Below are 12304 nucleotides of genomic sequence, written 5' to 3' on the forward strand. Positions count from 1 at the left end.
AGTGGGTACCCAAAATGTGAGGCACATTTTGAAAATCTTGGCCTTGAAGCCTATAAAGCACCTGGCCATGCAGACCTATTTACTTGAGAAGCACTGAGAAACTAATGAAGGGCACAATTAAACTAATAAAAAGGAACCCCTAAGATAGATAAATGTATAATTTTATATAAATATAAAATCCTCAAATACTTTCTATTAAGATCTACTTGAATAAAATATTGAATTCACGTCAGCTATATTTGTACCCCTTTTGTGTTTGCTTTCTGGGAATACTCTATTGAATGAGTTTACTGACCAGAATCTTTGCAGAAATAGTGAATTTTAAGAGACTATTAACTGAAATTGAATTTGAAACATGTACGTATGAGTAGAGTAGTGCCCTAGCATCTGTCAAAGCAAGACTGATAGATAAAACAAGAAACTGAGTGATGCATAAAAAGGATAAGTCACACAAATCTCCATCAATATAATTTTCAGTGACATTATTCCCCATTCCACACCTCCTTGTTTCCTCTCCTGGGGCTGGTCCCTACCCTGCCCCAAGGGTTCACATCTGTTTCCTCTCTTTTGTCACTCAGCCGTGAATGTGAGAGTTTTTCCAATGTACTTAAACATTACTAAGCTGAAGGTTTCAACATTGGTAAAGTACATAGGAAGTTAACTTTTCCACTGCTGTTTTTTCTGTGGCTGAAGATTAATATAGGTCTCCTATCAGAGATTTTGTCTGCAAATGCTCTGTGCCTTGCTCACATCTCTGATTCATTGTTTGTTTGTTTGTTTTTAAAGTTACAAAGTTTAGATGTAGTCTTTTGATATTCTTTTGACAACCTTGAAGAAGCTGGAAACAAATTCAGCTGTTTCTGGAGAGAAAGTTTGTGAGCAGTTTCTCTTTCTCTCTTTCTTTGCATTTCTCTTTCTTTGCAGGACTTTCTTTGAATTTGTTAGCTGTCAGACACTTCTGAGAACTTTTTATGTGTTTCAGTGCGGATGGGTGCATAACAGGGTCCGATTTTTGTTTTTGTTCTGTATTTTGTTACGCCTAAAGCCTGAGATACGTTCTTTCTGCTTTGCATTTTGAAATTAAAATAAATAACTGCTTGAGTCAAGTTAATAATGAAAGGTGTTAACTGGAGATCTATTTAAGATATGAGTAATCTTATCAAGAAAATTCATTTGTATTTATTTCCCCAATATGAACAAAATCCTCTGTTTATATATACTTGTTTAACAAGAAAAATGTTAAAATTAATAATAGAAATTCCTATCAAAAGTTCTCCTTCATACCTTAAGATCCATGATCCTAACAAACCGTGTAGATCATCATTATTGAACACACAAACTATGCCCTGTTAATACATTTTTTATAATGTAAAGATTCTTGCGATTGAGGCTAAAATGCATTGTTTTGAGTTTAAACCACATTGCTGCTGCTTCCATGCTGACCTTGAAAACATACCTGTTTTTAAAACATTTGCTATGACAAGCAGTGCATGACACTAAATAGGGATAGTTTATATAAACATCCAGCTGCACAGATGTTTGTACACAAGCTATGACTTGCTGTTTGGGATTACAGTTTGTGGACAGGATTGTTTAAAAAAACCACACAAACAACTACCTAACCAAAACATTTCATCAGAATAGTTTAACAAAGCCTGCATTATGTCTCTCACAACAGAACAGATGATGTATTAATAATTTTACCCAAATATCAGACAACATATGCGTCTGATGGAAAACTAGAAGAAAACTGATTAAAATGTATTGTCATGATATATATAATCACTTAACTACATTTGTTTTAAGCTAGTTTATATTAAAGGTATTCTGAAATGCTGAGCTATATGGTGGACTTCAAAATTGTTAAAGTATTTAAGATGTCCATTTGTATTAACATGCAAATTCTCCTCTAAAGTCATCTACCCTCCTGCACACAACTTCGCCCCCAAATGACTCATATTAAGGCTATCTGAACTTCACATGAAAAGAAGTAGGCCTGCAATCACTAAGTAGCCTTGCTTACATTTCAAAACCCAAACATTCCCCCCCACCCCCCATGTCTTATTGTCTAGTTTAAAACAAGTACAGTTATCTGTGTTACAAAAGGATAGTGGCAACTTTATGGCCAGTCATACAACTGCCCAGAGGAATTCAGGCAGAAACCCACCTTTTTCTCAAGGAATTTTTCTTAGGGCCTTGGTAGAATAGTTGGTCTCCGCAAGTCTTTTGCTTTTAATATGTTAGCTTAGTGCACACACCTGATAATGTATGTTTGTTATATTCAAAGTGTATTTGCAAGAGATACAGACAGCGTTATGGGTTCAGATCCTAAGCCTCCATTAAGGCCTGTGGAGGAACCAGGTGGGCACAGGTTGTGGGGAAGAGGTTGGAAGGAGGAACGCAATTCCCAGGATAGGAGGGGATGGGAGAGGACAGGGTTGTGTGGTGTTTAAATGTTGCTTGTAATTATTAGAATTGGGAGCACTGGCTGTTGGGAGTCTGAAAGGACAGGAAACAGGAAGGAGGGGGGAGGAGTTGAGAGGCTGGGAGAAAGCTACAGAGGGTGCAGCAGCAGCTTGGTAAAGGGGTTTCCACTTTGAAAAAAAAAAGTCCTGTTGAAGCTTGTTAGTACCTTGCCTGGTTGATACAACAGGTTGGGAAAGGAAAGAGATAGGAGAGAAACTGAGGGGGAAAAGAGTGGGCAAGTGAAGGTTGGTTGATAGATAGAAGTGGTAGGGTTAGGGGTGGGTACAGTAGGCAAGGGGAAAAGCCGAGTGCCAGATGGGGCAGGAACAGGTAGAGATGAATGTCCAAAAGAGGTGGTGCTCAAAAAGTGATGTCACCAGGTGTGATGCCATTGAAATGGATTAAGTTACCCTTCTCTATCAATCAGTCTCAACTGACAGCATTAGGGATACTTTAATATTACCAGTATGAATGTTCACAGAAGAAACCTGCTGCTAAGAGTTAAGCTTATCCAATTAGAAAACAGAAACACTAAACCTTTGACCTACATTTCCATACATAACTAACTCACTCAGCTTGAGTTTTGAACAAACTCTACAGAATGCAAAGTCTTTACATAAATTATCCCGTGAAAACCTGTAATTAGCAAATACATTTGCAAAAATCATAGGGATTCATGGACAATTTGCAAATTGGAAAAAAGGCTTCATATGTTTATTAAATTAATTGCTACAAATTATTCACTCAGCTCTGCTAGCCACTGAAGTGGAATTTCATTGATCAAGCTCAGTTCTGCATACAAACATTCTGTTATTCAATATGTTCGGCAACCTAGGAGAAGTTTAAAACAGTACTTATTGAAAAGGATGATCATTGAAATTGAGCCGAGCTATTTAAAAAGGCTTCCTGATTGTATTTTGACACATTTAACAGATTCTCAAATACAGATAACAAATTTAATAATAATTTCAATGAAATAAAATACTCTCTCACAGTCCGACAAAAAGAAAAAAGCCCCCACACTCTAGCCCAGCAATTTAAAAGTACTTTCCTTCTAATCAAATAAAAGGTTTGGGTCGCATCTTGTGTTATCTTTAAATAAAAGTGATTGTTATAGCTTAGATGGCTGGATAAACTTTTACTGAATGAAAATAGAAACAGTATATATAATATGATTTTTTCAGGTTTATTTTTTAAAAAATCTGTCATTTTTCCACTATGGTCCCAACCCTGCAATGAGATTTGGTGGGTAGACTCCTGCTCTGCACCCATGTGGATTTGAACAGGCACCTTCCCAGACAGGATCAAGGCAAATCTCCATAACTGTGTATAACTAACATCCCTCTCTCAGTGCCTGATGACCCTTTCCTGATATTTCATTAGACGTCTGCTGAAAATCATGGGAAAAGCACAGAACAGAAGTTTCCTTCTAACTTTTAGGCCAAATGTTGAGCCAGAAGTAATCATGATGAAATCAATTCTGATTAAACTGCCTTCTAACACTGTTAAGCTGCCCACTCTATGCAGGGCCTAGACATGTTTGTTTGTTTATCTTTTTGTAAATAAAATTCATGTTCCAGCCTATGCACATAGTTTTAAAACATATTTTGGTCACTTCCACACTGGCTGGCTAAACAACATTAGATAGCAGTTTAACAAAAACAATGCTTAAACAAAGTTCATATGGGTACTTTTCTTGGTTGCCATTGACAGTACATGAGGCTGTGATGCTTGTGCCTTTCTGTTGCAAAAGGGAACTTCATTTCCTCTTTGGAAAATTGTAGAGCCTCAAGATGGCAGTCTCTTATCTGATATTTTAAAAATTATTCATTCTTATATTTAGTAATTATTGTTGCTGTTCACTCTTCACAATCAAATGTAATGATCAGTCTATTTATTATATTGTACCTATATTTAATTATTAGATATGTACTAAATACTAATCTATTATGGAAACCTTAATTGAGAGAGAAAACCAACGCACTACTTACATATCATAATGTTTAACTTCAATAACTCTGTGGTTAACATAATGAAACGTCATATGCATATTAAATATATATTTGAAATAGAAAATTTTGTTGGTATCTGAAATTGGGAGTTGAAAGAGATTTTTCTAGTTAATGAAGCAAATGCCAGTCTTATTGTAATTATTAAAGTAAAATAATTCCCAGTTACCACATAGCTGTTTGATTCATATATTATATATATAGTCCAACCATCAGGAAACATGCTATTTTATTCACTCAAGGTGAAATCCTGTCTCCATTGACGTCAATGGCAAAACTCCCATATAATTCAATGGGGCCAGAATTTCACCCACAGAGTATATAGGACTATTTGCATCCTTAAAGGTAAGCATGTGCGTAAGTGTTTGCAAGACTGGAGCCTTAATTGCAGAAAAACGTAATCTTACATTGACTGTTCTTGGGGAAGTCGAAGATCTACAAAGTATGGGCCACTGTTTCTGAGATTAATGTATTACTCGTGAAAAATCTAATTTTAATGGAAGGTAAAACCTTACTCAATTTTTCTCTTTAGAATCTCGAAATCTCTGATTCCTTACCATCTAAAATGCCAATTAAAAATGGGTTAGAAATAGAAGCAGAATCTGCTGCTTGTACTAAAGTGCAGTGTGCTCAGCGATTGAACCCAATATCTTTGTTTTTAAAATATTACTAAATTACTATTACCATGTCAAAAGCAACATAAACAAACCTTTGTCCTTTATACCTAATCTGTAATATTTAGTAGTTTGATACAAAAGTCTTCTTTGATCTGTAAGCACTATAGGGGGAGAACTGTTTTAAAATGATTAAACATTTTTATTTAAAAAAATTATTAATGCTATTAGTACATGTGTGATAATACTTAATAAAGTATCCAGGTGTCTTATTAGGTCTCTAATTTAAGACTGTAACAGTTCCAATTAGATTATCAGAGCTTTGTCCAGCTCCACTCTCTCCTCCCTTGTCACCTTTCCAGAATTTAAACAAATGCCTGTAAGAGTGTTCTTTGTGAAGATACTTCATCCATAAGGCCTTTCAAACTTTGAGTGATTTAACCAAAACAAAGGGGGAGAGCTCAGATTGCTGAAGGAAAACCACCTTGCGCTGCAGCTAGGACAGGAGCTGGTGATTTTGAAGCAGTTAGTGACAAACCGGCATCAGAGTACCCAAGGAAGAGGGTTGGGGAGGGGAGTTAGAAATAAAAACTATGAAGTGTACAGTTATGTTGTCCAAAATGGTATTCTTTTGCTTCGAAGAACTTGCTGGACTATTGATGTTTAATACAATTTGGTTTGCATGGAACATACAATCACGATCGGACAGAAAGATTTTTTGTTTCCTGGTGTCATCTATAGGAATTTATTGAATGCAATTCAAGGATAACCTATTGCAGCTCTTTGCATATTGACCGGGTTCCGTCCACAAGCAGGCAGAGGGCTTGCTTGTCCTGATGCTTTCTCTGTTTGTTCAAACGCCTGTGCTTTCCAGTTCCCCATCCTCCAGCCCTGCCGTGGCGTGCGACCTGGAAATCATGAAGAGCTTCTCTTTATTTGTATATTGTCTCTGAATTTGCCGGGGACGCTGCACTGTTTGTTCGTTGCCGGCTCCCTCTAGGGGGCCGATCTCCCCCTTTGGGTCCTCCTCACAGTCCTGGGTTTTACTGGCCGGGGTGCTGGCAACAGACTCCAAGGAGGTGCCTGCCTCCTCCAGGTGGGTGTAGCCCTTATTGCTGCTGGATGGGTCAGTCTGGGAGCCTCTCCCGACCTCCGGCGGAGTGACGGGAGGCGAGCCGCCCAGCGGCAGAGATTTGGAGTAGGTGGAAGAAGCAGCCTTGGCTGAAAGGCTGGTGGAGTCCAGCTCCCTGCTGCTAGCCCGAGTCTGAGGGGGGCCAGGGGAGAGGGGCCGCCTGGCGTCAGGCAGGCAGCTTGTGCTCTGGCGCCTCAGTACCCGCTGGGGCCTGCGCCCCTGCCCGGGCCCTAGGGGGCTGCCGCTGCCGAGCTCGCTCAGGCTCCGCTCGAACTCGCCCCGCGGGCTCGCCCGGGCCCCGGGCTCGCAGCTCTCCCCGCCCGTCCCCTCGGCCTGGCCCAGGGGCAGCAGGGGGAAGGCGCTGAGCGAGGAGCCCACCAGCGAGTCGGCGGTGCTGCGCCGGCCCCAGCCGGGCGCGGGGCTGCAGGGCGGGGTGGCGGCGCCCAGCGCGGCTCGCGCCCGGGGGATGCTGTAGACGGCCTCGGCCAGGCTGGGCGGGGAGGCGGAGAAGGAGGAGCAGCGGGGCGCGGGGGCGCCCAGGGCCGGGGGCCAGGAGCTCTGGGCCAGCCTGGCCGCGGCGCCCAAGGCTTCCCCCCCGCCGCCGCCGCCCAGCCCCCGGGCCTGCTGCACGTAACTGACGAAGCCATTGAGCGGGGCGGCGGCCGGGCCCCCGCCCTCCTTGGCCCGCAGGCTGTGCGCGTCGATGACGGTGGAGTAGAGGTCCCGCAGGTTGATGATCTTGGTCTTGCGGTCGCGGTTCTCGTGCAGCACCGCGTTGGCGCAGATGAAGAGGAAGATGCCGATGCCCATGATCAGGGGGCCCAGCACCTTGAGCTTGTCCGAGTGCAGGTAGCCCGAGAAGAGCTGGAAGAGGAAACCCACCGAGGAAGGGGCCGGCGCGGCGCGGGGGGACCCCCGGCTGCTGCTGGAGGAGGAGGAGGAGGCGTTGGCTCTGGGGGTGTCCGGGGGGGATCCCCCTTGCGCCCCCGGCTGGCCCCGGCTGGAGCGGTTTTTGGTGGCGCCGCCCTGCGCCGGCAGGTGTTTGCTCCCCCCGAAGCTGCCCTCCCGGTAGACGGGGCTGGGTTTGGGCCAATAGCCCACCACGGCCAAGGCGATGCCCACCAGCAGCACCAGGATGCCGCAGAGGGCGAGGAGCCCCGAGGCGGAGCACAGCTTCAGCTTGCCCTTCACCACCACCACGTCGTTCTTGCGCTTCTTTTTGGCTTTGCGTTTGCGTCTGGGGGCCTGGCTTTGGGGTCGCAGGGGGTCCTGTTTCCTGGCCGAGATCCTCAGGAGGCCTCCAGTGGCGATCATGGCTGGCTACCTGGGGCACTGCTCCCTAGAGCGGCTCCTGCTCCTGCAACAAAAGGGAGAGAAGAGGGTGAAGGCCGGGGACAGAGCTGGAGGAGCAGCTCCTCAACAGATACCTCACAAAATGCCCGTGCTTTAACACAGCCAGGGAAATCCGTATTTAGCTAAAGTCCTGACAAGCAGCGTCTCAGCCACTGACAAGCTGGGCCCTCTTAGGCATCCAGATAGCCAGGATAGCAACGTTAGGTAACCTGGGAAGGGAAGCAGCCATGTGTCCCTCCCATGACGTTGCTCAGTTCACTCTTTGCAAACAGCGAATTGACTTCTACAGACTCCAAAGGAGTTAAGGAAAGACTCGTGTCACCAGTGCAAACAAACAGAAGAGCATCCGTGCTGGGTAGAGAATGAGTCTGCAGGGCAGCCTGCTCCTGTCGTTGAAGAAGCTGCTGAGATCTTTCCTGGGCCCTGTTCCTCTAATGGGGTCAAAGGGTGAGACTGCACAGTGCAGGGGGTTGGTGTTAGCGGAAGTATCACGCAGAAGCCCGTGCCTTTTAGTGGTCTGGGTATTTTGGAAATAAAACCAGACGGGCAATACGAATTGTTTTATGGATGTCACTAATTGTATTACACTGCTTAAACATTGCTGAGGGATTTTAACCGATTACATACTTTTTGTGTCAGTGAATGGGAAATTAATTACTGGAAATACAGAAGGGAAGCATTTGAATACCCAGATAATAGTACCTTTTGGAAGCTTCTTCCAGATCATTTCCTTCGTATTTTAGCTGCAGTGATCTAGAAACCCATCCTCTTCTGCTTACGGTATGGGTACATCATCTGGACAGCTGCCTGATTTGGAAACATGTATGATGTTCAAAGTAACTGGTTATGTAACAGCAATGATTGCCCTTCCCCCCTCCATGTTAAAATGTAGCGGGTATATAAAGATAGTATGTCAAATTTTATTAAAGAGTGAATCACCATGAAAAAAGATAATGCGTCGGGAAACTGGCATGTGAAATAACATTCGTTACTTTATTTACGGTATCATCAGGATTCATCATCTGAGTATTCAAATGGCTAGGAGACAACTAAGTATGAACAATTCACACGATATTGCAAACCGTTCAGTGAAGCTTTGACATGCTGAAGAAGGGCTTTTCTCTCATTTTGGTGAAGCGTCTAAAATAATTTCCAGGAAGGAAATATGACAGCAATCAGTACAACATGCTTCATAAAGTTACATTCCTTGCCTTGAAAGCTGGTTAATAGCATCTAAAGTGATTCCTCCCCCCCACCCAGCTTCTTCTAAATTTCGTTTCTATTCCCAAATAGCCCCAGATTCGACAGTTTTGCGTTCCATTTGTTCTGAATATATTTTCCCATAAAATAATACTGAGGGCACTGTTTTGAGAGAACCTACAATATGTCTGGGAGTCATTTAACAATGAATGGAGTCTTGTCTCCTCTTTCCTATTATCAGACCATGTATTTGCCTTTTTTTTTTTTTGTAAGAATGGTTTGGTACACAAGTGTAATTATCCGAGCATGATTTCTTTTTAAGTGGTGGCTTAGTTTGTGATCTGATACTCTCCACTACACCACTAGACAAGATGCTGTCTCAGTTAAGATGGAAAAACAGATGGCAATCAGACCTGAACAACGTTTGCAATCAATATTGCCTTGACACTTCCTTTTTGAATACGCAGAAACAAGGGTGGATGCGTGGGAGAGTGTGTTTTTTTTTAAACTACCAACTATTATTAATTATTGTATTATTAGAAAACAGAGAAAGTCAAACAGACGAAAGAGACGATACACAATACAGACGATACACAATCACATTCCATATAAACTGGATGTGGGATGTAATCATTAACAAACTGATACTTATGTCACAGTGAGCACTATTTAAATAATCCCCAGAGAATATGTCATGTTTTAACCCGGATCTCAATGACTATTTTAAGGATGCTCTGCTAAAACCGAATAGAATTGTTATTCTCACTCAGTCATAGGTATTAAAACGTACATGGTGGGGGCCGGATTAACACTTTGTTTCCTGGACACTAATAACTGAAGTTAAGATGCTCACTTGTCTGTTTTTGACCAATACAGGATTTTGTGTTGCTTCAGCTATTTGTATGTGTAGAAAATGGAAGAATAATCTCAGCTCGGAGGGAAATGAGTTATTTGAAAGGATGTTAATTTGCAACCATTGACCATTTGCTCGACATCACTTAGGACACTTTCTAGCATGCTGCAATAGATTTTGCAACGTTTACTAGGGACTAAAATGTTGTGGCTGACATGCTTGGCAGTATTTCATTATACATAACGGAGTTAGCAAAGTTGCTAGTTTACACTGGGTTTAGTTTCGATGCAGTTTCCAGTATATGCATGGCTGGCTGGCAGTATGTCTAACAATGAAGCTGCCTGTTAATGAGATAGGTCTGTAGCTATTATTGAGAATCGCTCGCCAGGTGGTCTGCCAGGTCTTTGAACTTTTGGTTGCTTCTACTAATGAAGAAATTCTGTGTACAAAATCCTCCAAGGGTCTCTAAGCCGGCTGGGCACCTAAGCCATGATCAAAGACCATTTGGCAACCAGCTAACAGCCCTTTGTAAATTTCCTACCCCGGCCCCCGTTTTATAACCACATCAACACGATGGACTATTTTTGTCGCCTCCAGGAAAGTAATGGGGCCATTCAGTGCTGAACTGCTGCCCCTGAATTTCTCCAAGACAGAGAAAACACACGTGAAAATTGACACCCCCCCCCGCTCCGCTCCCATCCCCCCGCCCCTTCTTAGACCAGACTAGGGTGAAAAAACCTTTCGGGATCGTGGGCGAAATTATTGCTCAAAATGGCAGCAAGTCTAACCTCACTTACCCAGGAAGACTGGGGCGGGAATCAAAGCTGGCAGCGAGGAGCTCAGGCACCATAAAGAAACCATGGAGAAACTTTCCAGCCCGAGTGGACATCTCAGCGCAGACACAGCCCCTCCAGATCCGTAATCTCGCCCTGGCTCATAATCCCAGCCGGGAATGCGGGAGGGATCGACCCGATCTTGTCAGCCCCCTCGGACAGAGCCATTCCAAGGAGTTTCCTAGAAGTGCTGTGCCTTCTCCATCCTTCATTCTTCCCTGCTTGTTTTATTGTTTCCCCCTGCCAGATGCAGCCTCCTCCTCCTGCCTGAGCCGGTGGTTGTTGCTAGTTGATTTGCCAGCCTGGCGGGCTCGCTGCTTTCTGCTGCTGCTGCTCTTGAATGGTGCTCCGGCAGCCGCGGCTGCTGTGCGGGCCGGACTCGGTGCTGTTGCTAGGAAACAGGAGCCATGACACAGGGAAATTGCTGCAGGATGGCAATCATTACCCTCCTAACTCGCCTCTTTAGGAACAGCCCCCCCCCCGTTCCCTGCCGCCCCCGGCTGCCGCCTGTTCCACCATGCCCACCTGCACGTAACGAGGTGAGCCTGCCAGCCCCGAGCCCTTCCTCCAGAAGCAAGCGGACGGGGCCATGGCATTGTCTGCAGCCAGGGTCCCCGCTGGCTCGCTCTCTGCCTCCTGCGCTCTCTTTGCAGAACTCCCTGCCTGATCGGCGTGGTCGCAGGGGAGATTAAAGACAGTCAGACCTTGGTTCCTTCGCTTTCTTCCCATCAAATATTTCACTGGCTCTCTGAGAGAAAGCAGGGAAGCACCAAATGCATCATTTTTAAAAAAAGTGCTTCCACCGTTTTGTGAACTTTTTTTTCTTTTTTTTTCTTTTGGTCTGAAGTGTGGCTGAGCACAGTTGGTCTGAGGTGTATTCTCTTCTCCTCACTGACCTGTCAATCTCTTGTCAACAGCTATCTCTTGTTCAGTCTCCGGCTGAGAGAGACCCTGTCTGATTTTTTCGCCTTACTCCTGATACATCTCAATTCTTTGGGCTTCCTCCCTGAGCAGCAAGCAGGGGGGAAAGTGGGAGGATTTTTGTCTTTGTTCTCTAGAAATAATATCCAAGTAACTTTGCTGTCATTTCTCCCTTCCTGTCCTTCCTCACCTAGTGTAGGCAAAACAGAAGAGAGATGGTGTTTTCAAGATGAAATGATTCTGTTTGAAAAGGGGAAACACCAGATGCAGGGAGAGCTAGAGGATTTCTTTTTTTTTAATCTGAGGAGTGATCCAAGAAACAGATGAAAAGAGGGAGAATGCAAAAAAGAAAGAAACCGACAAACTGATGGCCAAGATATGAGATCTGGCCTTTATAGATACTGGGAAACAAAAGTCAGCTTTGAGCATCTTTGGGAAGATACTTGTTAAACTGAAGATATACAACGCTGTGTGACTGAAGGCCACAGAACACAGCCCACAGTGTCTTACTGAAGTGTTTCTCTTACACCTACCATGAGGTAATAGACCCATGGGTGACTGCATTGGGTGTAAATCAGGGGAGAACTTGGTCTTTTTTTGATGGCCACCACAAGCTAGAAAGGCAGGTTAAACAAAACAGCCAAGTGAATGTGGAAGTCTTGATGTCTAATTGGGATTTCACTGCTGTTTTATCTTGCAGAGTTTCTGGAATAGAGAGAGTGCACTTGCCTGTTTGTAAAAGTAGCCTTGGACTCCTATTCAAGCTAAAGAGGATTCTGGCCTCTGATCAAACAGTCCTTTCTCCTCCACCTCTGCTTGATCTATTGAGAGGCATGAATATGCTGCGTTCAACTAACTGCAAGTCTCCGAGGGACAATAAAGGGAAAGTTTTGAATCTGAAACTGGGATTTTAAAAATATAGG

At 43.9% G+C, this 12304-nt stretch overlaps 1 protein-coding gene across 3 annotated transcripts; it reads right to left on the minus strand.

The window, feature by feature from the left end:
* Positions 1-1156: 1156 nt before the first annotated feature.
* TMEM200C (transmembrane protein 200C) lies at positions 1157-11098 on the minus strand. Of its 3 annotated transcripts, XM_073331546.1 has the most exons (4): positions 10986-11098; positions 10425-10851; positions 8277-8381; positions 1157-7578 (listed from the first exon to the last, which is right to left on the minus strand). In XM_073331546.1, the coding sequence occupies exon 4, from the start codon at positions 7533-7535 to the stop codon at positions 5943-5945; it is 1593 nt and encodes a 530-aa protein (XP_073187647.1). In that variant the 5' UTR covers positions 7536-7578; positions 8277-8381; positions 10425-10851; positions 10986-11098; the 3' UTR covers positions 1157-5942. The 3 variants fall into 3 exon arrangements, with proteins under 3 accessions (XP_073187647.1, XP_073187646.1, XP_073187648.1); XM_073331545.1 differs by lacking the exon at positions 10986-11098 and having other exon boundaries at positions 10425-10918; XM_073331547.1 differs by lacking the exons at positions 8277-8381; positions 10986-11098 and having other exon boundaries at positions 10425-10918.
* Between the last annotated feature and the right edge of the window lie 1206 nt (positions 11099-12304).

Source organism: Lepidochelys kempii, chromosome 2, assembly GCF_965140265.1.
Source record: "Lepidochelys kempii isolate rLepKem1 chromosome 2, rLepKem1.hap2, whole genome shotgun sequence".
NCBI lineage: Eukaryota > Metazoa > Chordata > Testudines > Cheloniidae > Lepidochelys > Lepidochelys kempii.